The sequence below is a fragment of the Mobula hypostoma genome, chromosome 6 (assembly GCF_963921235.1).
Source record: "Mobula hypostoma chromosome 6, sMobHyp1.1, whole genome shotgun sequence".
Lineage (NCBI taxonomy): Eukaryota > Metazoa > Chordata > Chondrichthyes > Myliobatiformes > Myliobatidae > Mobula > Mobula hypostoma.
This window is the reverse complement of record NC_086102.1, coordinates 90,871,163-90,898,398: the sequence shown is the minus strand read 5'-3', so window position 1 is coordinate 90,898,398 and position 27,236 is coordinate 90,871,163. Positions and strand designations below refer to the sequence as shown.

Genomic DNA, 27,236 nt, shown 5'->3' with positions numbered 1-27,236 from the left:
AGTGCTCCCCAACAAATACCTCCGTCACCTGCCCTATCTCATTCCCTAACAGGAGATCCAACACTGCCCCTTCTCTAGTTGGTACCTCTATGTATTGCTTCAAAAAACTATTTTGCACACATTTTACAAACTCCAAACCATCCAGCCCTTTTACAGAATGGGCTTCCCAGTCAATGTGTGGAAAATTAAAGTCTCCCACAATCACGACCTTGTGCTGACTACAAATATCTGCTATCTCCTACAAATTTGTTCCTCCAGTTCTCGGTCCCCATTAGGTGGTCTATAATACAACCCTATAAGCGTCACAACACCTTTCCTACTCCTCAATTCCACCCAAATAGCCTCCCTAGACGAGTCCACTAATCTATCCTGCCAGAGCACCGCTGTAATATTTTCTCTGACAAGCAATGCAACACCTCCCCCTCTTGCCCCTCCTATTCTATCCTGGAATATTTAGTTGCCAATCACACCCCTCCTGCAACCACTTTTCACTAATAGCTGCAACATCATATTTCCAGGTATCAATCCATGCTCTAAGCTCATCCACCTTTCTTACAATGCTCCTAGCATTAAAATAGATGCATTTAAGAAACTCTCCCCCTCCCACTCTTTGTTAAGCAAACAAATTTGGCTTAAGGGTACGGGAGCTTGCTCTTTCCTGCCATGCTTACATTTAGTGTGTCTCAGCATAGGGAATGGGCTTACAAACTGGTGCAGAGAGAGATACACCATCTTAGTACTGTGGTGTTTTCCTGAAAACATCAGTTTGAAATCAGGGTGAATACCAAAACCGAAGAATTTGTAAAAGGCAAAATGTTCTGAAATTGAAACCAAAATAATCTCTGAGGAAATATGAAAAAGAAACAGCAAATGCCAGAAATGCTCAGCATCTGTGAAGAGAGAAACAGAGAGACCTGCAGATCTTTGAAGATCATTGAATTGTCTTCTCTCTGTGATGCTGGCAGAAATGATGGCTAATGATGTCTTCATCCAGAGGAATCAGTTTTTATTTTGACTTGAATTCAGTTGCTATTCAGTGGAAGAGTGCATTTTGTTTTATAAGTGACATAAAGATAAAGTAGGAAGCATTACTGAAATAAATCCATGGCTTTCTTACTGTTTTCTCATTGTGTTTCATTCAGAAGCCGGACGAAGAATATGATGTGGTATGGTGTCCTTGGCACCAAGGAATTACTCCAGCGAACCTATAAGAACTTAGAACAAAAGGTGCAACTTGAGGTAATGCTTTAGTGTTTTCCACAATGTTGAATTTCTCAGTCAAGATAAGTGAGACAATCGCATTAAGGTGTCATGCATTGTATTTAATAATCGGAGTGTTTGACTTATCTGGGTGCCAATATCACCCAGACGTATCTGGGTGTCAGGGTGCGAATTCATAACCAAACAGTTCTCACAATATTGGGAATTGTTTAGAATTACATTGTGATATTATTTATGGTATGTTACAACACATTTATGCTTCAGTCTTTGGAATTAAGCAAGTACTTTTACCTTCATTTTCATTTGTTTTTAGATCCTTAGGCTTCAGGTTTAGCTCCTGAGGTCACCATTATAAATTTGAGAAGCTGCTCCTTCAGAATAGCATTGAAGATATCAGTGCAGTGTTCACAATAATAAGTCTGCATTTATCCCACACAGATGTATTGTCTCTACTCGGTGATAGTCTGCAGTTAGGTGGCAACTGTTCATTCTGGTCCTCTCATCCATGAAAAGCACTTTTTGTTCATTTACCATTGTTTTGATGGGCAGAAACAGTTGAAGAGCCCTGTAGATAACTGTTCAAGTATGAGAGCTCCCTGAAAGTCACAACACAAGTAGATATGATGGTAAAGACAAACTAGAAGAAAGGGCAAAGAAATGGCAGATGGAAGATAGTGTAGGAAAGTGTATGGTCATGCACTTTGGTAGAAGGAATAAAGGTGTACACTATTTTGTAAATGGGGAGAAAATTCAAAGACCAGAGGTACAAAGGGACTTGGGAGTCCTTGTGCACGATTCCCTAACGGTTAACATGTAGATTGAGTTGGTGGTAAGGAAGGCAAATGCAATGTTAGCATTCATTTTGAGAAGACTATAATATAAAAGCAAGGATGTAAATATTGAGGCTTTATAAGACGTTGGTCAGACCGCACTTGAAGTATTGAGAGTAGTTTTGTGCTCCTTATCTAAGAAAAGATGCACTGTCATTGGAGAGAGTCCAGAGGAGGTCAACGACAATGATTCCGGGAATGAAAGAGTTAATGTGTGAGGAGTGGTTGATAGCTCTGGGTCTGTACTTGCTTTGAGTTGAAAAGAATGGGGGCGGATCTCATTGAGACACCTCGAATATTGAAAGATCTGAATAGAGTGGAGGGTGTTTCCCAGAGTGGGTCAGTCTAGGATCAGAGGGCACAACATCAGAATAGTGGGATGTACATTTAGAACACAGATGAGGAGAAATTTCTTCAGCTAGAGGGCAATGAATCTGTGGGATTTATTGTCACAGGTGGCTGTGGAAGCCAAGTCATTGAGTATATTTAAATCGGAGGTTTATATGTTCTTGATTAGTCAGGCTTTCACAGATATGAGGAGAATGCAAGAGAATGGAGTTGAGAGAGATAATAAATCAGCCATGACGGAATGGTGAAGCAGACTTGATAAGCCAAATGGCTAATTCTGCTCCTATGTGTTAAGGTCTTAAACCTTTATCAGTGGGGTGTTGAGTATAAAACCTGGGCAGTCGTATTGCAGCTATATAAAACTTTGAATATCACGTTAGGAGCATTGTGTACAGTTCTGGTCAGTGGAAGGAGATGGAGGCTTTGGAGAGAGTGGCCCTGGATTAGCTGCAAGAGGAGGTTACACAGACTTGTATCGTTTCTTCTGGTGTGTCAGAGTCTGAGGAGGTAAAGACAGGGCAGGTAGTCAGAATCTGTTTCCCAGGATAGAAACGTGACATTAATGTGATTTAATAGGAGAGGATGAAGGTTCAAAGAAGATTAATGAGACGGGTTTTTTACATAGAAAGTGAGGGTAGGTGCCTGGAATAAACAGCCAGTGGAGGTGGTGGAAGCAGATACAATAGCTAAGAATCAGAGGCATTTAGAGAGACACATGAAGGATACAAACCATGTCCAGGCAGAGCAGAATAGTTTAGGTTGGCATCATGGTCAACACAGACATGGTGGGCCAAGGCACCTGTTCCTCTGTTGAACTGTGTATGTGCATTAGGATCCATGTCTACCCATCATCTCTCCATCCCATCCTAGCCTGCCCCAAACCACCAGGTATCCTCCTGGAGTATTATTTTTTTTTAAAGTCTGCCGCAAGCCTTCTGGCCCATCAGGCTGGTGCTTATGCCAGTTTCCGTGGTGTGAAGCAACTGAGAGTACGAGACTCCCCCCCCGCCCCCCCAGATAGGACGCCAGTCTATCTCCAGGTTAATCCCCAGCATTTTTGCCAGTACCCATTCCCAGCTGGGTCGACTGAAGCATTGTGTGATTAAGTGCCTTGCTCAAGGACACACGCACTGCCTTGGCCGAGGATCCAACCCATGATCTTCAGATCGCCAGTTCAAAGCCCTAACCACTTGGCCACGTGCCACACTCTCCTGGAGTAGTCAAAGTTCTCTGGGACATGGTTGTGGATCAGGAGCTCTGTATCAGGTTAGCATATCTTTGCATAAATTAACATATTTTGAAGTGAGGAGTGCAAAAACATAGGATAGAGGTAGAAATCAGGGGTGTTAAGGAAAGCAGGTGGAAGATCAATGGGATGTTATTTCTCCCTATCTTCTTCAACACATCAAAACTTATATAGATGATCACCTGAACTTATTTGTAGAGGACCCTGCCTAAAACTTCTAATATATTACCCTGCTCTTGGCAATACAGGTTTCCCCCACCATCCGAAGGAAGAGCGTTCCTATGAAATTGTTCGTAAGTTGTAATATCGTAAAGTGAAGAAGCAATTACCATTTATTTTTATGGGAAAAATTTGTGAGCATTCGCAGACCCAAAAATAGCCTACCAAATCATGCCAAATAACACATAAAACCTAAAATAACAGTAACATATAGTAAAAGCAGGAATGATGTGATAAATACACAGCCTATATAAAGTAGAAATACTTCTCTACAATCATTGCCGCACTGTTCTCCATAGCAAAAATCTCACGCAAGCACTCTTGGCAGAAACACTCTCTCCAGTAACCTTTAAGCTATGAAGCTGCCAAATCATACCAAATAACACGTAAAAATACACAGCCGATATAAAGTAGAAATAATGTATGTACAGTGTAGTATCACTTACCGGAATTGGGACAGCGCCGAGCACACTGATGATGGTGTGTTAGGCTGAGTCGTTGGAGGTTGGGGTGGTGCAGTGGCCCCCACCCTCCGGGCAGTGACCGATACCGATCTGTGAAGCATGCAGGGGTCCAGCGGTAGCCAGGACACACCCAGCACATCTTTAAGAAAAAAGCCCAAATAAACAAGCTAATTAATTACGTGCCAGGCGGCACCTAATTAATTAGCTTGTTTATTTGGGCTTTTTTCTTAAAGATGTGCTGGGTGCATTCCAGCTACCACTGCATTCTCCACAGCAATATATCGGTCTGCGGCCCAGGGGTTGGGGTGGTGGGACACTGGGGTGTCATCTCATCATCGTCTGTTTCCATCAGGCAGGCAGGTCATCTTCTTCTATGTCTGCCTGCCTCGATGTCGAAGGTCGAGGTTTGTCATCTGCTGTGGCTGATGTGGAAGGCTTGCTCGACTGCTGAGCCTCGCGCATTTTTCTATCATACAGTTCTTTGTAAACATTCAAACCATCTTGCAAATATCCCCTAAACCGATATACCTTTTCAAAATTAAAGTCGTACTTTATCATTGCAGCAAAAATCTCATGCAGTTGCTTCACGTTCAGTTCCTGGACAACTTCACTTTCGGTCCATTCACTATTGCATTCGGTTTCGATTGTTATCCTTTCCTCTTCCAATTGCATCAGCTCTTCATCTATCAGTTCTTGGTCATGGGATGCCAAAACCTCTTCAACATCATCTTTGTCAACGTCCACAAGCCAAACTCACTTTGTCCTTGCTTCGTTCACCACGATCGAAACGCTTAATTATGTCTAGTTTTACGCTAAGTGTAACACCCTTACGAGCTCTTTTAGGCTTTTCCGATACCTTAGAGCTCATCTTGCAAATGGATGCTCACAGGCACGTGTTTAAGCAATGCCGGCTAGAATGCCATTCCGAATCCAGGGGCGGAGTGGCTGCTCGGGGCGCGCGCTGTCTTTTATTGTGCGCTGTTTTCTTCGCGCGCTGCCTTTTTTCGTAACAGTGAAAACGCCTTCTGTTAGCGAAAACAGGGAACTAATGTAGGTCTTTCATAACAGTGAGGTTTCGTAAAGCGAACGTTTGAAAAGCGGGGAACACCTGTATGCAACTGAAAATCAATTTAACCCAGACTAAATTGCCCTTGCAACCATTTCCAGGCCAAGCCACACTACTTGTGAAATTCAAGGCACAGGCAGTCGTGAGTCATCCTTGCATCCTCACATCTCCACAACAGGAGCAGGTGATGTTCTGGAGAGCCAAGGTGTAATTTCCAGTGTTAACAGGAGGGGGAGCTCTCACATTGAGCATCCACTCCAAACACTGTTGATCTTTCATCAGCTGCCCTCGACACACCAAAGCCCTTGTTTCCATACCCTCTGCCTGCCTCCTGCTGCTTTCCTGCCACATGTGGTTTGGTAGGATAATTGGTGGTTATAAATCCATAGGTGTGCTAGTGAATGATGGAATCCAGGTGGAGTTTATGGAAATATGAGGAGGGTAAAATTGGAAGCAAATAAACCTGCTGATGCTCAAAGCTAAAACTAAAACAGTGTAAGATTAATGTAAGTGGCTAATGGTTGCTGCAGATGTGATGGACTTGAAGGGTCTGTTTCTATGCAATATTAATCTATTGATATTAATTAAAATAAAATTATAAAAAACACTTTTACCTTTTCAGTGAAAGTTAACAACTCCATGGTTGAATTAATCGCTTGTCCCCAGTTGCTAGGCAACAGCTACATGTGTCAACTGGTTGAAAGGAAAGGAGCAGCTACAAGATTATCCAGCTTCCTCACCCATTATGTTGCAGAACTGAGTGCAGGAACAGAGTTAAAGGTTAAAATGAGTTTGCATCTGACCTGCATGCATCCTCCGTCTCTGCGCTGTACTGCACAGGTGCAGAGGTGTGGAATGCACTGATCCATGCACTGCAACTCGACTGTAGGATTCCTGCAGAACTGTTAAATTGCCATCAGTGCAGTCTGACTCAGGATTGTCAGAGAATGCTGGTGTTAAATTGGGGTTTCACTTCTCATCTTTTGGTGCCCGGAAAAGAGAGCAAAGAGTCATGACCCAAAACATTGACTGTCCATTTCCCCCCACAGATGCTGGTTGACCTGCTGTGATCCTCCAGCATTTTGTTTGTTGTTGCAGGTAATTATTTGTGGAATATTTAGCTACTGACTTGAGTGTCTTCAGTGAACTCTGAAGACGTGGGCAGAACTTTTCATTATGAAAAGTCATGGATGAATGAACACAGTTCTCTTCCAAGTACTAAGGTAGTAAATTATTCGAGAAGGCAAAGCCCTTTTAGGATGGAATTCACATTCTGCCTAAACACCATTGTCATTTGAAGTAATACAGTTCAGTGCAAGTACTTCAAAGTTGAAAGTAAAATTTGTTAGAGTACATATCTGTCACCACTTACAACCCTGAGATTCTTTTTCTGTGGGCATACTCTACAAACCTATAGAACAGTAACTGTAAACAGGATCAATGAAGGAGCAAGAACATAGAAGACAACAAACTCTGCAAATGCAAATGTAAATAAGTAGCAATAAATAATAAGAGCATGAAATAACAGGATAGTGTCCTTAAAGTGAGATCTTTGGTTGCCGGAACATCTTAATAGATGAGTGGAGCTATCCTCCTTTGTTCAAGAGCCTGATGGTTGAGGGATAGTAACGGTCTTGAACCTGGTGGTGTGAGTCCTGAGGCACCCGTATCTTCTATCTAAACACAAAATACTCTGCAGATGCTGGGGTCAAAGCAACATTCACAACACGCTGGAGGAACTCAGCAGGTCGGGCAGCATCCGTGAAAACGATCAGTCAACGTTTCCACGGATGCTGCCCAACCTGTTGAGTTCCTCCAGCATGTTGTGTGTGTCCGTATCTTCTATCTGATGTTAACAGCGAGAAAAGAGCATGGCTTGGGTGGTGATGATCTTTGATGATGGATGCTGCTTACACCAGTAGTGAATTTCTGAAGAGGAGAATTTAAGTAATGTTTCACTGTTCCTTGACTTCCAGTGGAATGACTCTGCTGCCAAAACTGGCAAATATCTTTTGCCCATGCTTATGTCAATCATAATATGGAATCAGGGTCACCTTTAAACCAGACAAGTACTGGTCTAGTTGGACCTTCAATATTCTGACTACTTTCTGATTCAATATTCTGCTTATAATTATAGTTAGAATTACCAAGCATATTGAGGAATTCAGCTTCAGCTGTTTGAGAATTGATGAAGTTTCCTAATTCATTAAATTTCAAGCAGCGCTGCTGGTTTTTAATTAGAAAATTGGTCTAATTTTTATTGCACTTGTAATCACATTAGCCTCTTTTGGAGTGCACCCACACTCACTCATTCACAGAAAAGATATCACTAAACTTAAGAGAATACTGGAGCGTGTATCCAAGTGATTTTGGGAACAATTTTTTTGATTTTAAGCTTTTCATCTGAAATTTTTGAGGTTGTGATAAGTGCTGTGAATTTTGATTTAAGCACCTTATTAGTGAGACAAAGAGCTGAAACAGCATAACACAAGAAGCAAGCAGAAAGGAGGATAAAATATTTTCACCCCATAACTGACTGAAATGCAAAACGCATCTCTGAAACGCAGTTTAAATAGAGGCAGTGTGTAATACGTTGTTTCACTTGAAGATCAGCCTTGGACAACAGAATGTACAGACACCCTGTAATAACAAATGATAAAAACAAATACAACTCCACTCCCCTGCCTGAATCTTACACTCCTCAGTCCACGAAACTCTTCAGAATCCTTTATCACAGCTCCCCTTCTTCACTTTATCCTGGCTGTCTTTCTTACTCGCTCTCAGTCCTGAGGCAGGATTTCGACTCAAAACATTGGCAACTCCTTCCACCCGCCCCCCCCCCCGAGGTACACTGCTGAGTTCCTCTAGCAGATTGTATCTTGCTTCAGATTCCAGCATTTGCAGTCTCTTGTGTGTACAGATTCAAATTACAGCTCCAATCACTTTTTCCAACTCATTAGGCCCGTCCATCTGCACATTGGTCCTGCTGTCCAATTCTTGCCTGACATTGCACCCCCTTACTCAAGATCACCCCCAATCTTTTCCTATGATCTGTTTCATGTTGCTAACTTTACTAGGATCAATTTCACTGATCTGAATGGTTCATTATTAAACATCGCTGTTCAAAGTACATTCATTATCAAAGTATATATGCAGTACACAACCCTGAGATTTGCCTTCCCCGCAGACAGCCGTGAAACAAAGAAAACCCTGAACATCAATACTCAACCCTCTCGCATGCAAAAAAACAAGTGAAAAGCACAGAATGTAAAACACAAAATGGAAAGAGTCCAGCTCAGTTTGTTATCTACAGGCTGCCAGATCAAAGTACGAGGGGTGATTGATAAGTTAGTGGCCTCCGGTAGAAGGAGTCAATTTTAGAAAACCTAGCACATTTATTTTTCAACATAGTCCCCTCTACATTTACACACTTAGTCCGGCGGTCGTGGAGCATACGGATCTTGGACCTCCAGAAAGTGCCCACAGCAGGGGTGATTGATAAGTTTGTGGCCTAAGGTAGAAGGAGATGAGTTATACAGCTCTCGTTACATGCACGTACAGTTCAACTCTTTGAGTGATTATGCAGAAAGTTTGAAGTTAATAACTCATCTCCTTCTACCTTAGGCCACAAACTTATCAATCACCCCGATGAGTTATTAACCTCAAGCTTTCTGAAAAAGCACTCAAAGAGTTGAACTGCATGTGCATGTAATGAGAGCTGTATAACACTTCTCCTTCTACCTTAGACCACGAACTTATCAATTACCCCTGCTGTGGGCACTTTCTGGAGGTCCAAGATCCGTATGCTCCACGACCGCCGGACTAAGTGTGTAAATGTAGAGGGGACTATGTTGAAAAATAAATGTGAATTGACTCCTTCTACTGTAGGCCACATACTTATCAATCACCCCTTGTACAGGTTTCCCCCACCATCTGAAGGTAGAGCGTTCCTATGAAACGGTTCATTAGCTGAAATGTTGTAAAGCGAAGAAGCAATTACCATTTATTTATATGGGAAAATTTTGAGCGTTCGCAGACCCAAAAATAACCTACCAAATCATGCCAAATAAACAATTAAAACCTAAAATAACAGTAACATATAGTAAAAGCAGGAATGATATGATAAATACACAACCTATACAAAGTAGAAATGCTTTTCCACAATCATTACCGGGCACAGATCTCCGTAGCGAAAATCTCACGCAAGCGCAGTCGGCAGAAAATCTCACGCAAGCGCTGTTGGCAAAATCACGGAGCAAGCGCTCTCTAGTAATCTTTAAACTATGAAGCTGCCAAATCATACCAAATAACACGTAAAAATACACAGCCGATATAAAGTAGAAATAATGTATGTACAGTGTAGTATCACTTACCGGCATTGGGAAAACAGTGCCGAGCACACTGATGATGGTGTGTCAGACTGAGTCATCGGAGGTTGGGTGGTGCAGTGGCCCCACCCTCCGGGCCACCAACCGATTACATTGCTGTGAAGCATGCAGGGGTCCAGCGGTAGCCGGGACGCACCCAGCACATCTTTAAGCAAAAAGCCAAAATAAGCATGCTGATTAATTACGTGTGGGGCGGCACCTAATTAATTAGCATGTTTATTTCGGCTTTTTTCTTAAAGATGTGCTGTGTGCTTCCTGGCTACTGCTGCGTTCTCCGCGAATCGGTACAGTATCTATCCGCGGCCTGGGTGTTGGGGTGGTGGGACACTGGGGTGTCATCTTGTTGTCTATTTCCATTAGAGCAGGCAGCTCATCTTCTCCTCTGACTGCCCGCCTCGATGTCAAAGGTCGAGGTTCGTCGTCTGCTGTGGCTGATGTGGAAGGCTTGCTTGACTGCTGAGCCTCGCGCATTTTTCTATCATACAGTTGTTTGTAAGGACTCAAAGAATCTTGCAAATATTCCCTAAACCTACGTATCCTTTCAAAATTAAAGTCGTACTTTATCATTACTCATTCGGTTTTGATTGTTATCCTTTCCTCTTCCAATTGCATTAGCTGTTCATCTATCAGTTCTTGGTCATGGGATGCCAAAACCTCTTCAATATCATCTTCAAAATTGCTTGAATTTCCAGCATCTGCAGAATTCCTGTTGTTGTTTGTTGTCAACATCACGTTCGTCAGCTTCCACAAGCCAAACTGACTTTGTCCTTGCTTTGTTCACCACAATCGAAACGCTTAATTATGTTTAGTTTTACGCTAAGTGTAACACCCTTACGAGCTCTTTCAGGCTTTACCGACACCATAGAACTCATCTTGCAAATGACTGCTCACAGGCTCGTGTTAAAGCAATGCCGTTCCGAATCCGGGGAGAGCGGCTGCTCAGGGCGCGCGCTGATTTTTTTTGCGCGCTGAATCTTTTATCGCGCACTGAATTCTTTTCATAACAGTGAAAACACCTTCTGAAAGCGAAAACAGGGTACTAATGTAGGTCTTTCATAACAGTGAGGTTTCGTAAAGCAAACGTTCGAAAAGCAGGGGACATCTGTAGTTGCAAAAAAGGAGTGACCGGAAACCAGAAGCACATCATAATGTGAATTACAGAGTCCAACCCATAAACCATGTGGATTAAAATTTGCGAGAGAGAGAGAGAGAGAGACCATCACACAGAGCCACCTTCCTCCGGCAGCAGCAAGTGAGAGGTTGGTAGGCGGGGCTGAATGCCTGCTTGCCTCCACTCTTGTCTCGAAGATTTCAATCTTCCTCAGTGCTTTAATTGGCGAGAAATGGAATCAATCATGGACTTGCACCCGTCATTTGAAACCTCATGGAACCCTCACTGAGCCAGCAAAGAGTCAGATTGTTCAATCGGCCCAAACACGCACCACCAAAATATGGATTACAGGCCCCAACAGTAGCAGAACCACATTTGAAAGAAAATTAAGATATGAAAGAAGTAGTTTCATGAACTGTCTGGAGGATGTCTTCCTTAGTCGCGTTGTTCACTGGCACCATCTTCTTCCGGAGCTAAGACTGAATTTCTATTTAACCCTACCTACTGTAAGGACAACCTAACTTCTTAAATATTCTCCATGAGAGGTGAAATCCCTCAACTCTGCTGCTATTCAAATTCTGCGTCTTCCCTGATATCCTCCTGGGTGCTCAGAATTGACTTCTATACTCAAGATGATACTGACTTGTGCTGTACAAAGCTGTAGAGTAATCTTCGTTCTTTTATATGCAACACTTTAATAGTAATAACAAAGATTTAACAGTTGTTCCATTGCCTTTAAGGATTTGTGCACGTATCACCCAGTTTCACGTTTTTCCAATTCATTTACATTAGCCCTCTTTATGCATGCATTCATTCTGCCTTGTTTTATCACCAATGCATCTGTACATTATATCTATCTCTTTGTGTCCTTTTGTGCTGCAGTAATCTCAGTATTGTTTGCTCCAGTTTCAGAGTGAGACATACAGTACGTAGCATCCTGTGCAACATTTTATTACAGGCTCCTCTCAGCTTTAATTTGAATAGAATGAAAATTGGGTCTATGCATTTGACAGTTCAAATATGATTTTTCATAACTAATTTATTTTGTATGTTACAGTGTGATGGACAATACATTCCTCTACCCAGTCTCCAAGGGATTGCTGTACTAAACATCCCTAGCTATGCTGGAGGAACGAACTTCTGGGGTGGAACAAAAGAGGATGATGTAAGTGGAGTGAGGAAGAGACAGATCCTCTCTCAGTAACAAAATAATTGATCCTTTTGTGCTCTCCCCATTTAGTCCTAGGTCAGCTGTATGCAGCATTGATTAAAATATTGTCTAAATGCTTCATGTATTATATAAAAAAAAGGCACTGAAAACCACAGTGCTGGAGGTCATTCTAGGGAGTGTGGGGTTTGCACTGCACTCTGTATTGGGAGCCTGGAACTTTGGACAAGTCATGTGATAAGGCCAGTCAGGTTTCTAAATGCAACCACTGCAATGTATCAGTTCATGAGCAACTCAAAGAGAAAACCTATACAGTTACATATCATTAAATACACCAACTAATTGCATTCCAGAAATTCAGAATCATAAATTGTGTAGATGACATCAGTATCTCAAGAATAGTTACCTCACAGCCCAACCAGAAGCCCTGGCTGAACGCAGAGGTGCACTCCTACTAAAAGCCTAGGACGTTGCCTTCAAGTCTGGAGACAGAGCAGCTCTCAGTGCAGTCAGGAGAAACCTCATCTCAGACATCAAGACGCCATTTACGCAGAAAAAATTCAGAAACACCTGTGCAGTAATGATTCGCAACGTACATGGCTGGGCATCAAGGGCATTACTGACTATGCCAGGAAAAGCAGTTTTTCAGGGAATGCAACACAATGCCAGTCATGAAAACTACCCTCCTTCCAGGTGAGCAGCCACTGTCTGTAATAGCAGCAGATATGAGAAGGTCTCTGCTGAGTCAATCCCTTTAGGGCTGACAGGCCAGACAAACATCCCAGATTGAGTACCCAGGGAGTGTGCACACCTACTTACTGATGTCTTCACGGGCAGCTTCAACACTTCACTCATCTAGGCTGCTGTCTCCACATGCTTCAAATCAACAACCGTCATCCCTGTACCAAATAACTCTATACTGACTATCGCCTGGTGGCAATGATGCCAACCATCATGAAGTGCTTTGAACAACTGGTCATCAAAAACTCCATTGCTTACCTACAGAACCGCTCTGTGATATATGCCAAAGAATCTGTCATGTACCCGGCCATAGAAAACAAAGACACTGTCAGAATGCTGTTTCTGGAGTTCAGTTCAGTACTCAGCTTTATTGTCCCACAGACCTCAGCGAATAAACAGCTATTCCTTTGTCTAAATACACCACTGTGTAACTGGGTCAGGATAAGAATCAGGTTCAATATCACTGGCATGCCCCCTGAAATTTGGTGCTTTGCATCAACAGTGATTTGCAATACATAATAGTACAAAAACTATAAATTATATAATATAAATTAATTAAGTAGTGCAAAGAGTGAGGGGAAATGGGGAAATAGTGAGGTTCATTGTTCATTCAAAAATCTGATGACAGAGGGAAAGAATCTGTTTCTGAATCTGATCCTTGATGGCAGTAATAAAAAGAGATAAAAAGAGGGCATGTCCTAGGTGATCGGGGGTGGGGGGGCGGAATCCTTAATGATAGATGCCGCCTTTTAGAGACATTGCCTTTTGAAGGTGTCTTGGATACTGGGAAGGCTGGTGCCCATGATGGAGCTGCCTGAGTTTCCAACTTTCTGCAGCTTTTTCTGTTCCTGTGCAGTGTCTCTTCCATAATGCTCTCCATGGTACATCTGTAGAAATTTGCAAGTGTCTTTGGGGACTTAACAAATCTCCTCAAACTCCTAACAAAATATAGCCGCTGTTGTGCCACTGTAATTGCATCAATATGTTGGGCCCAGGATAGATCCTCAGAGATGTTAACAGACAGGAACTTGAAACTACTCACCTTTTAAACTTCTAATCTCTTGATGAGCACTGCTGTGTGTTCCCTCAGCTTCCCCTTCCCGAAGTCCGCAGTCAATTCCTTGGTCTTACTGATGTTAAATGCAAGATTACTGCTGCGACACCACTCAACCAGCTGATCTGTCTCACTCTTGTATGCCTCCTCATCACCATCTGATATTCTGACAACCATAGTTGTGTTGTCGGCACATTTATAGATGGTGCTTGAACTGTGCCTATCCGCACAAATATAGGTACAGAGAGGGTAGCATAGTGAGCTAAGTGCACCAGTGTTGATTGTCAGTGAAGAGGAGATGTTGGACTTCCTAATCAACAGACCTTAGTTAGTCAGGATGCAAAACTGCTCCTCTCTCCCCATCATCATAAGACCATAAGACATAGGAGCAGAGTTAGGCCATTCAGCCCATCGAGTCTGTCCTCCGCCATTCCATCATGGCTGATCCCAGATCCCATTCAACCCCATACACCTGCCTTCTTGCCATATCCTTTGATGCCCTGACCAATCAGGAAACTATCAAATTCCGTTTTAAATATGCCCACAGACTTGGCCTCCACTGCAGTCTGTGGCAGAGCATTCCACAGATTCACTGCTCTCTGGCTAAAAAAATTCCACCTTACTTCTGTTCTAGCCTCTCAATTTTGAGGCCTCTAGTTCTGGATACCTCCACTAGAGGAAACATCCTCTTCACATCCACATTATTATTTCTTTCAATATTCGGTAGGTTTCAATGAGATCCCCACTCATTCTTCTAAATTCCTGTGAGTACAGGCCCAAAGCTACTAAGCACTCCTCATATGTTATCGCCTTCATTCCCAGAATCATCTTCGTGAACCTCCTCTGGACTCTCTCCAATGATAGTACATCCTTTCTGAGCTATGGGGCCCAGAACTGTTGACAATACTGTAAATGCGACCTGACTAGTGTCGTATAAAGCTTCAGCATTATCTTCCTATTTTTATATTCTACTCTTCTTGAAATAAATTCCAACATTGCATTCGCCTTCTTTACCACAGACTCAATCTGTGAATTAACTTTCTAGGAGCCTTGCATGAGGACTGTGAAGACCCTTTGCACTTTTGATGAATCATGCTGACTTTGACATTTTATCATTAGTCTCCAGGTACCCCAAAACCTCATCCTTAATAATAGACTCAAACACTTTTTCAACCACTGAGGTTAGGTTATCTGTCCTATGATTTCCTTTCTTTTGCCTTCCTCCTTTCTTGAACAGTAGAGTGACATTTACAATCTTCCAGTCCTCCAGGACCATGCCAGAATCAAGTGATTCTGGAAAGTTCATGCCCAATGCATCTGATGTCTCTTCAGCAACCTCTCTGGACTCTGGGATGTAGGTATCTGGTTCAGGTGACATAACCACCGTAAGACCTTTGAGTTTTCTGGCACTTTTTCCTTTGTAATAACAATGGCACTCACTGCTGTTCCCTGACACTCATGGACCACTGGCACATCGCTTGTTTCTTCCACAGTGAAGACAATGCTAAGTATCCATAAGTTCATCTACCTTTTCTTTGTCCCCCCGGCCCCCATTACTATCTCACCAACATCATTTTCCAGTGATCCAATATGAACTCTTACCTCCCTTTTACTCTTCATATAACTGAAAAAACTTCTGGTATCCTGCTTTATATTATTGGCTAGTCTGCCCTCATATTTCATCTTTTCCCTTCTTATAGCTTTTTTAGTTGCCTTTTGTTGGATTTTAAAAGCTTCCTAATCATCCAGCATCCCCCTCTCTTTTGCTACCTCATATGCCCTTTCCTTGGCTTTTATGCAGTGCTTGTCAGTCACGGTTGCCTACCCCTGCCATTTGAGAACTTTTTCTTCTGTAGGATATATCTATCCTGTGCCTTGTGAACTATTCCCAGAAACCTCCACTCCCTCTGCTGTGCTGTCATCCTTGCCAGTATCCTCCTCCAATCCTCCTGGGCAAGCTCCCACCTCATGCCTGTGTAATTCCCTTTATTCATTGTGATAGTGTCATTCTCAAGTCATCCTCAACACGGATGTCCCCTGGAACTGTGCTCTCAGCCGACTGCAGCACACTCTGCTCACACGATACTTCACGGCCAAGCAGTCAAATAATCATGTTGTCAAGTTCACCAATGACATGACAGTTGTGGGGCTCATCGCCAACAATGATGAGGTGGGATACAGAGAGGATGTGGAAGAGCCCGAGGCCTGAAGCCAATCAAATAATCTCTTCCTCAATGTCAGCAAGTCAAAGCAAATGATTATCGATTTCAGGAAAACACACAGCACTCACACCCCTCTTTACATCTCTGGCACAGCAATGAAAACTACAAGTAGTTTCAAATTCTTGGGAGTGTAAATCTTGCAAAAACTCTCTTGGTTCCAGAACACATCCTAGACAATGAAGAAAGCTCACCAACACCTCTACTTTCTGAGGAGGCTGAAGGGAGCTGGACCATTCACATCTATACTCACAGCCTTCTACAGATGCACAGTAGGGAGCATCCTAACATGCCTCATCACTGCATAATACGGAAACTGCACTGTGGCAGACAGGATTGCTCCACAAAACCGCCCTACATATCAGCGGCACCAGTTTACCCACCATCAAGGATATATATACAGAAAAGTACCAGAAAAAAGCAAGTGAGAGCATGAAGGACACCACCACCCTGCTCATGGACTGTTTGTCCCACTCCCATCAGGGAAGAAACTACATAGCATCCATGCCAGACCACCAGACTGAAAAACAGTTTCTTTCCCCAGGTAGAAAGGCTGATCAACACCTTCACCAATAATCCACCCCACCGCCACTACTTTATAATTTCCCGTCAGAGTCATCTTATGTACAGATGCTCCTGTACCTGGCGTGACTTCATGTACATATAATCAGTCAATGTATGAAAGCTATTTTATGTCTTTATATTTATTGTGTTTTTAATTATGTTCTTTATCTTACTGTGTTTTTTTGTAACACACATCAAAGTTGCTGGTGAACGCAGCAGGCCAGGCAGCATCTCTAGGAAGAGGTACAGTCAACGTTTCAGGCCGAGACCCTTCGTCAGGACTAACTGAAGGAAGAGTGAGTAAGGGATTTGAAAGTGGGAGGGGGAGGGGGAGATCCAAAATGATAGGAGAAGACAGGAGGGGGAGGGATAGAGCCAAGAGCTGGACAGGTGATTTGCAAGGGGATATGAGAGGATCATGGGACAGGAGGTCCGGGAAGAAAGACGGGTGGGGGGGGAACCCAGAGGATGGTCAGAGGGACAGAGGGAGAAAAAGGAGAGTGAGAGAAAGAATGTGTGTATAAAAATAAATAACGGATGGGGTACAAGGGGGAGGTGGGGCATTAGCGGAAGTTAGAGAAGTCCATGTTCATGCCATCAGGTTGGAAGCTACCCAGACGGAATATAAGGTGTTGTTCCTCCAACCTGAGTGTGGCTTCATCTTTACAGTAGAGGAGGCCATGGATAGACATGTCAGAATGGGAGTGGGATGTGGACTTAAAATGTGTGGCTACTGGGAGATCCTGCTTTCTCTGACGGACAGAGCGTAGGTGTTCAGCAAAGCGGTCTCCCAGTCTGCGTTGGGTCTCGCCAATATATAGAAGGCCACATCGGGAGCACCGGGCATGAACATCGACTTCCCTAACTTCCGCTAATGCCCCACCTCCCCCTCGTACCCCATCCGTTATTTATTTTTATACACACATTCTTTCTCTCACTCTCCTTTTTCTCCCTCTGACTATACCCCTTGCCCATCCTCTGGGTTCCCCCTCGCCCTTTGTCTTTCTCCCTAGGCCTGCTGTCCCATGATCCTCTCATATTCCTTTTGCCAATGAACAGTCCAGCTCTTGGCTCCATCCCTCCCCCTCCTGTCTTCTCCTATCATTTCCGATCTCCCCCTCCCCCTCCCACTTTCAAATCTCTTACTCACTCTTCCTTCAGTTAGTCCTGACGAAGGATCTCGGCCTGAAACGTCGACTGTACCTCTTCCCAGAGATGCTGCCTGGCCTGCTGCGTTCACCAGCAACTTTGATGTGTGTTGCTTGAATTTCCAGCATCTGCAGAATTCCTGTTGTTTGTGTTTTTTTGTGCTGCATCAGATCCAGAGTAACAATTATTTTGTTCTCCTTTACTGGAAACGACAGTAAACAATCTTGAATCTTGAAGTTCAAAACTTTAAAACATGTCTTCTACCAAGATTCTTGTCACTTTCCACATTGAACTCATTAGATAAGTCTTCTTTGCCTCCCTGATTTCCTGTCCCTTTCCACTCCTTGTGGGCTCACTACTGCTTCTCTCCACGTTGGGCACCAGGGAGCTGGAGCCTAGGCTGCTGAGGCTATGTCCAAAGTTTCTTGCCCATGGCACACAATTCTGCATTTATCTATCTTTCTGGTGCTACCTGAGTATTATTCCTGGAAGCTGAACAGAATTTGTAAGCTTAAAATAAATGACAGCAGGGAATCTATCACTTTCCCTGCTTTCCTCACTAGGTAAGTCTATCACTTCATTTGACACCTACGTAAGTTTGAAACATAGACGAAAAGCTTCACTTGCATCGTTCAGTCATATAAAACCATCAGACGTTATTTTCTTCTTCCCATCTATTATGATGTTAGAGTTGTTATCTTCTCTTTTGACATTATTGTCCTGTTACTTTTGAATTATTTACCCTTTGAAATATTATGTTGTCATAAAAACTTCTGAATCTGGAAATTGCTTTTACTGATAAACTAATATATAACTGAGAACTTCAGGACTGAAATCTAAAAAGAATACATCTGCAAATCCTAGATATCTGAAATGGAAACAGTAAATGGTGCAAGTCAAGCAGCATATATGAAAAGGATCATTTTCTGAAAGGTCATTGACTTGAAGCATTAGCTTCGATTCTTTCTCCACAAATGCTACCTGACCTGCTGAGTGCCTCCAGCCATTCCTGTTTTTATTTTAGAGTTTAGACTCTCTTTTGCTCCTCCAGCAACCTTACCATCATCCTTTTTTTGGTCTCTGATGATGTGTAAGGATAGTTCCAGTGACTTTACCCTGACATTCAGAGCTTCACTCAAATGGACAATAAATAGTTTTGAAGCACAAAACTGGGCTTGCTCTCCAAGAACAAATTCCCAACGTGTTGTTGAAATTGGAGAATAATTTTTCTTGGTAACCTTACATTCTTAATCAAAAGGCTATTCTATCAGTAAAATATGTAATTACTTTTGTATTTGGTTACCGGCTCTTCCAACTTTCTCAGAGTTGTGTATTCTGTATCTTTTTAGATTTTTGGTGCTCCCTCATTTGATGACAAGATCTTGGAAGTTGTTGCTGTATTTGGAAGTATGCAGATGGCAGTATCAAGAGTCATCAAACTTCAACATCACAGAATAGCTCAGGTAGGTTCATTTGTTTGAAGATGCCTGGGTATTTCAAAATAATTGTTTGATAATTTCCAAATAATATGATTTATCTGCTGTTTAGTGATGTAAAGACTGTATATTTAGAAACTTTGCATGGAATTATGGAAACATGGGCTTCTTGTTCAGGTCTCTCGGCCCAGTTCACATTGACCTCAGTTCTTTCTTAAACCTTATTGTGGTGGTTGTCCACCGTGTCTGATGATGACAGGAAACCCATATGGGAGAGTTTTTAAAGTGGAAAGCCATTGCGCTGGGGCAGTTCCACTCTCTCAACTTCAGAGATCCGGCTCCAGTGGTACGAACAAGCATCACAGACTGGGCTTTCCCAGTGCAGAGGATGATCATGATGTCTTCTGTGCCTTGTCATGCCCTTTGCACTCCACGGAACGTTACAGTACCACCTTCCTGGCCGTTGTATCTCACTGTCGATCTCATTCACATTCTAGGAGGGGCATGTCCCTATCTCACCAGGGTACGAGGCCACCAGCTACCCTCACCTGGTTTAGCTTGCCTGTCGAATCACTTCATGTGATTCTTATCATAAACGTCCCTGCCAGTTTGATCTAATATGTAAGATGAATTTATAAACTCTTCTCGGCTACCAGCTGGGTATAAGTACCAATTATAACCAATGTTTCGATGACAAACTCTGCCATTTTCATCATTGCAGAGTTTGTCATCGAAACATCGGTTATAATTGATACTTGTACGCAGCTGGAAGCCTAAGAAGAGTTTATTCATCAGATACGCTGGAAAAGCACTGGGTCCTTTTTGTAACATGAATTGTTCCACTTGCTTTCTGCAATGGAAATGTAACACCTTGGACACATTTATATTACTGTTACAGATACTGATAAGATCATTTCATTACCTTTTTGACTGTCAGACCATATGATGTAAGAGCAGAATTAGGCCATTTGACCCATCGAGTCTGCTCCACCATTTCATCGTGGGCGATCCATTACTCTCTCAGCCCCAATTCCGGCCTTCTCCCCATATCCCTTCATGCCCTGACTAATTAAGTATCTACTAACTTCTGCCTTAAATATACCCAATGATATGACCTCCACTGCTGCCTCTGGCAACATATTCTACAGACTCACCACTCTTTGGCTAAAGAAATTCCTCATCATCTCCGTTCTAAAAGGACCCCCCTCTATTCTAAGGCTGCTTTCTATAGTCTTAGACTCCTGCACTTTAAGAAACATCCTCTCTACATCCACTCTATCAATGCCTTTCAACATTCGATTGTGTTAACCAAGTCGTTGACGTATAGAACATAAAGAAGCAGTCCCAACACAAACCCCTGTGGAACACCGCTAGTCACCGACAGTCAACCAGAAAAGGCTCCTTTATTCCCACTCTTTGTCTCCTGCCAATTAGCCACTGCTTTATCCATGCTAGAATCTTTCCTGCAATTTCATGGGCTTGTAGCTTGTTAACCAGCCTCATGTGTGGGACCTTGTCAAGGACCTTCTGAAAATCCAAGTACACAGCATCCACCAATTCTCCTTTGTCTATCTGCTTGTTATTTCTTCAAAGAATTCCAACAGATTTGCTAGGCAAGATTTTCCCTTAAGGAAACCATGCTGACTACAGTTTATTTTATCTTCTGCTTACAAATACCCCAAAACCACATCCTTAACAATTGATTCCAACATTTTTTCAACCACTGAGGTCAGACTAACTGGCCTATAATTTCCTTTCTTCTGCCTCTTTCTCTTCTTGAAGAGTGGAGTGGCATTTGCAATTTTCAATTCCTCCAGAGCCATGCCAGGATCAATTGATTCTTGAAAGATCATTACTAATGTCTCCACAATCTCTTCAGCTACCTCTTTACACAACCCTTGGGCGTAGTCCATCTGGTCCAGGTGACTTAACAATTGTAGAATCAAGAATGTTTCTATTTCCTCTGGATTTGGTTCTGATTGCTGTTGTGATGGGTTACCCACTGTTGCAAAGGTTGAAGAATGGCAGTTCCCACTTTTTTTTTAAACTAGTGCAACAACAGCTCAACATCATCATTTAACAGAGACTTCTGACCGACTTTGTATTAAGATGTTACAGTGGGCTTTTTGTATTTTGATTTAAAATTAATCCCTTTACTAAGTGATCACCAAATATAAAGGCAAGGCAGAAGAATTTGCCTTTTTTATTCAGTTGAAAATGTCCACATATATTGAAATTATGTGTTTCCAACCAATCTATGCTGGTGGTCCCAAATAAAATTGTCCCTTCTGACATCAGTCAATTATTATCTTTGTGAACTCTACCTTTGAGATGGAATACTGGTTAGATGCAGGGTCACTTCTGCTTCCACTAGGTGTAAACAACATAAGCATCAGGTTAGCTCCAGCCCAGCTGGTGACAAGCTCACCTCTCCACCTCCTGGTTTTGAGCTTCCGCCTCATCTCAAGTGGAAATTTATTGTCATGTGCACGAGGCCAGTGAGGTACAGTAGTTTTAAAAGCTATTTGCAGCAGCATCTTAGGCACGAAGGTAGGGACAACACAGAAGATATAAATTACACATAAAATTATACCATAGACGGATAAGATATTATAGTGTAGTGATACTTAAGATGTGCCGTAGTGATTGCAAGAGGGCATTTTGAAGGTTATAGTGTCTTGTAAAAGTATTCAGCCCCCAAATCCTTTCTTCACATAAATGAGTATTACAACCAGGGATTTTGATGAATTTAACTGAGAATTTTTAGTTGTAAATTGTAAAGCATGACAAATTAAAAATTCAAAAACTGAAATGTAGGTAGTTCAAAAGTATTCATCCCTCCTTTGCTCAGTATTTAGCTGAACCACCTCTTGCAGCTATTACAGCCAGTACTCTTTTTGGATAAGTTTCTCTTAGCTTTGTACTATGTGATGGAGCAAAATTTGCCCACTCCTCCTAGCAAAATTACTCAAGCTGTGCCAGGTTAGTTGGGGAGCAGCAGTTGACAGCAATCTTGAGGACTTGCCAGAGATCTTTGATTGAGTTAAGGTTGGGTCTCTGACTGGGCCATTCAAGGACATCAATTTTCTACATTTGAAGCCACTCCATGGTTGCTCTGGCAGTGTGCTTTGGGTCGTTTTCCTGCTGAAAGATGAGCTTCCTCCCCAGTTAAAGCTCTCTGGCAGAGGCTAGCAAGTTTTTATCCAAAATCTCTCTGTATTTAGCAGCAGTCATCTTCCCATCAATCCTCACCAGATTTCCAGTCCCTACTGCTGAAAAGTATCTGTACACTTCCCTAGATTTGTGCTTTGCTATTATCATTTCCCTGACTTGTCTTGAATGCTGAACTCCCACCCTTCCCTCTATTCATTGTTCATTTTATTCTACTTCTCTGATCTATTTTTACCCATTCTCTTTCCTACATTCCCTGTCTCAAATTTTGCTCTTTCTGTTTCCTTTCCGTGTTTGTTCATTTTTTTTCCAAGTCATTGATCCCATCCTTTTTCAGCAAAGGTTCTCCTCGTCAGAATTATTCAAGTGTCAAGTAATCTGAGCCTTTCCACCCTCCCATTTGCTTGGTATTTATAATTTATCCACTGCTGAGCTTGTGACATTGAAAGTAACATTAAAATCAGTCTCTGTAGATCCTTAAATATAATCAGGCTCAATTTAAATCTCATAGCAATGCATTCCTCTTTAAGATAAACATGAATTATGACTTATAGTGTATGTGTAATATACACAGAAGCAAGCTATTCAGCCCCGCTGCTCTACAGTAGTGTAGTGTAGTTAGCACAACACTATAAGAACTCAGGGTGTTTTGGAGTCTGAAGTTCAATTCTAACATCATTCTGTAAGGAGTGTAAGAATTCTAACCATGTGTATATTGTGTAGGTTTGTGTAATATGTATATGTGTGGGTTTGTTAATGTTTATAACGTGTGGGTTTGTGTAATGTGTGTATTGTGTGGGTTTGTGTAGTATGTATATGTGTGGGTTTGTGTAATGTGTGTATTGTGTGGGTTTGTGTAATATGTATAATGTGTGTGTTTGTGTAATATGTATATGTGTGGGTTTGTTAATGTTTATAACGTGTGGGTTTGTGTAATGTGTGTATTGTGTGGGTTTGTGTAATATGTATAATGTGTGTGTTTGTGTAATGTGTATAATGTGTGTGTTTGTGTAATGTGTATAATGTGTGTGTGTAATGTGTACAATGTGTGGGTTTGTGTAATGTTTATAACGTGTGGGTTTGTGTAATATGTATATGTGTGGGTTTGTGTAATGTATGCATTGTGTGGGTTTGTGTAATGTGTATAATGTGTTTATTTGTGTAATGTGTGGGGTTTCCTCGCGTGCTCCAGTTTCCTCCCACAGTCTAAAGGTGTAATGAGTGGGTTGATTGGTCATTGTAAATCGTCCTGTGATTAGGTTAGGGTTCATCGGGGTTGTGGGGTTTGGTGGGGTCAAAGGGCCAGAAGGGCCAATTCCGTGCTGTATTGCTAAATAAATAATCACAACGGAATGGCAGTTGAACTGAATAAGTATTTTCCATCAATCTTCACTGTGGAAGGCAGTATTGTCGAAGTTCCATGTGTCAGGGCTGATGAAATGTATGAAATTACTATTACTTGAGAGAAGGCTCTTGGGTAGCTGAAAATTCTGAAGGTAGATTAATTACCTGGGCCAGTTGGTGTACACCACAGGGTTCTGAAAGTGGTGGCTGAAGAGATTGTGCAAGCATCAGTAATGATCTTTCAAGAATCACTAGATTCTGGAATGCTTCCAGAAGACTGAAAAATTGCAAATGTCACTCCACTCTTCAGGAAAGGAGAGAGGCCAAAGAAAGGAAATTATAGGCCAGATAGCTTGACTTCAGTGGTTGGGAAAATGTTGGAGTTGACTGTTAAGGATGTGGTTTTGGGGTACTTGGAGGTACATGATAAAATAGTCTGTAGACAGCATGGTTTCCTGGAGAGAAAATCTTGCCTGGCAAATGTGTTGGAATTCTTTGAAGAAATAACAAGCAGGATAGACAGAGGGGAATCGGTTGATGTCGTGTACTTGGAGTTTCAGAAGGCCCTTGACAAGGTCCCACACATGAGGCTGCTTAACAAGCTATGAGCCCATGGTATTACAGGAAAAATTCTAGCAGGGAAATAGCAGTAGCTGATTGGCAGGAGGCAAAGAGTGGGAATAAAGGGGGCATTTTCTGGTTGGCTGCCAGTGACTAGTGGTGTTCAACAGGGGTCTGTTTTGGGACATTCTTTTTACGTTATACGTCAATGATTTGGATGATGGAATTGATGGCTTTGTTTAAAGTTTGCAGATGATACAAGGATAGGTGAAGGGACAGGTATGTTGAAGAAGTAGAGAAACCACAGAAGGACCTAGACAGATTAAGAGTATGAACAAAGAAGCTGCAGATGAAAGACAGTGTCGGGAAGTGTATGGTCATACACTTTGGTAGAAGAAATGAAAGGGTCGACTATTTTCTAAATGGAGAGAAAATACAAAAAACTGATGCGCAAAAGGACTTGGGAGTCCTTGTGCAGGATTCTCTAAAGGTTAGTTTGCAGGTTGAGTCTGTGGTGAGGAAGGCAAATGTGATGTTAGCATTCATTTCAAGAGGACTAGAATGTAAGAGCGAGGATGTAATGTTGAGGCTTTATAAAGCACTGATGAGGTATCACTTGGAGTATTGTGTAGTTTTGGGCCCCTTACCTTAGAAATAATATGCTGAAACTGGAGAGGGTTCAAAGGAGGTTCACAAAAATGATTGCAAGTTTCAATAACTTGTCATGTGAAGAGCGTTTGATGGCTCTAGGCCCATATTCACCGGAAATTAGAAGAATGAGAGTTGACCTAATTGAAACCTCTTGAATAGTGAAAGGCCTTGATAGAGTGGATGTAGAGAGGATGTTTCCCATGGCACGAGTGTCTAAGACCAGAGGAAACAGCCTCAAAGTAGAGGGGTATCCTTTTAGAATGGAGATGAGAAGGAATTTCTTTAGCCAGAGAATGGTAAATCTGTGGAATTTATTGTCACAGGCAGCTGCGGAGGCCAAGTCTTTATGTATATTTAAGGCAGAGGTTGAATGATTCTTGATTGGTCAGGGCATCAGGAGTTAAAATTGGCATGTCGCAAAGGTAATGCTACAGTTGTTATGGGGGATTTCAACATGCAGGTAGACTGGAAGGATCAGGTTGGTACTGGACCCCAAGAAAGGGAGTTTGTGGAGTCCCTCCGAGATGGATTCTTAGAACAGCTTGTACTGGAGCCTACCAGAGAGAACACAATTCTAGATTTAGTGTTGTGCAATGAACCGGATTTGATCAGGGACGTCGAGATAAAGGAGCCATTAGGAGGTAGTGACCATAATATGATATGTTTTAATCTACAAATTGAGAGGGAGAAGGGAAAATGGAAAGTGTCAGTATTACAGTTGAACAAAGGGAACTATGCAGCTATGAGTGAGGAGCTGGCCAAAGTTCAATGGGACAATACCCTAGCAGGGATGACAGTGGAACAACAATGGTAGGTATTTCTGGTGTTACGTACCCTGTAACTGGGTTGCCAAACCAGCAGAAATGGACCGCTTAGTTGGAGTCTGGATTACTGGAACTAAGAAAGTTTTATTAAAGAAATAAGTAACACAGTACTCTAATCATAAGGATATAAATGCAACTGGTTAGCAATGATAAAACACACATGTACACAGAACTAGGATAATAGGAATCAATCAAGCTCTATCGCAGTCTAGGGGTAAAATGATCATTCTCAAGTGACGCAGAGTTCAGTTCAGCTGAGTACAGTTCGCAGTAATCACTGTTGTGCCGTTGGAGAGAGAGAGAGAGAGCTAATATGCAAATTCTGATTCACACAGACCTTCATTCTTCGCAGTTAGCTTTCGGGCGAGCCCTTTTACTGTCTTCAGAGGTCACCGACTGTGACCCCTCCATTCCGGATATGATCGTTCTTCCGCGGTGAACCCAACACCCGGGCAAGGGTGGACACACACACCAGGTTCCCGCCGATCATACCTTTTCACCCTGTGCGTGTATGGTCGGTCCCGCTACCAGACCTCCAAACTCCCACCAACTTGTGGGGGCACGCCGCACTTCCAGGATCTCGTTATCTCGTGATCTCGTGGTGTCTGTCTTACCTTAGCGAACCTGTTCCTTTTATCCCCTTGCTGGGGTATCGCCTGTCCATCAAACTTCAAACAGTTCAGGTTCAAAGCAACCGTTCTGTCAATACTCGGAACTGTGTCTCTTTTCGTTAATCTCTCTCGTCTCTCATTAACGTTTTGAACGCTTCTCCCTTTTGTCTCTCTTATCTCTCTCATCAGCATCAATCGTCTGATAACTTGGTCTTTCGTCACACTGGGAATAATGCAGAAGATGCAGGATCAGTTCATTCCAAAGAGGAAGAAAGATCCTAAGGGGAGTAAGGGGAGGCCGTGGCTGACAAGGGAAGTAAAGGACAGTATAAAAATAAAAGAGAAGAAGTATAACATAGCAAAGATGAGTGGGAAGCCGGAGGATTGGGACTCTTTTAAAGAGCAACAGAAGATAACTAAAAAGGCAATACGCGGAGAAAAAATGAGGTACGAAGGTAAACTAGCCAAGAATATAAAGGAGGATAGTAAAAGCTTCTTTAGGTATGTGAAAAGGAAAAAAAAATAGTTAAGACCAAAACTGGGCCCTTGAAGACAGAAACAGGTGAATTTATTATGGGGAACAAGGAAATGGCAGACAAGTTGAACAGGTACTTTGGATCTGTCTTCACTAGGGAAGATACAAACAATCTCCCAGATATGATAGTGGCCAAAGGACCTAGAGTAATGAATGAACTGAATGAAATTTATATTAGGCAGGAAATGGTGTTGGATAGACTGTTGGGTCTGCAGGATGATAAGTCCCCAGGACCTGATAGTCTGTATCCCAGGGTACTTAAGGAGATGGCTTTAGAAATTGTGGACACATTGGTAATCATTTTCCAATGTTCTA

At 42.3% G+C, this 27,236-nt stretch overlaps 1 protein-coding gene across 4 annotated transcripts in view; it reads left to right on the top strand.

The window, feature by feature from the left end:
* The window catches only part of dgkh (diacylglycerol kinase, eta), a 502,553-nt gene that overhangs the window by 392,611 nt on the left and 82,706 nt on the right, over window positions 1–27,236 (top strand). For all 4 annotated transcript variants that reach the window (XM_063051189.1, XM_063051190.1, XM_063051191.1 and 1 more), the window contains 3 exons: window positions 1,143–1,239; window positions 11,951–12,058; window positions 19,138–19,251. In XM_063051189.1, coding sequence (XP_062907259.1) covers window positions 1,143–1,239; window positions 11,951–12,058; window positions 19,138–19,251 — 319 coding nt within the window. The remainder of the gene's footprint in view (window positions 1–1,142; window positions 1,240–11,950; window positions 12,059–19,137; window positions 19,252–27,236) is intronic.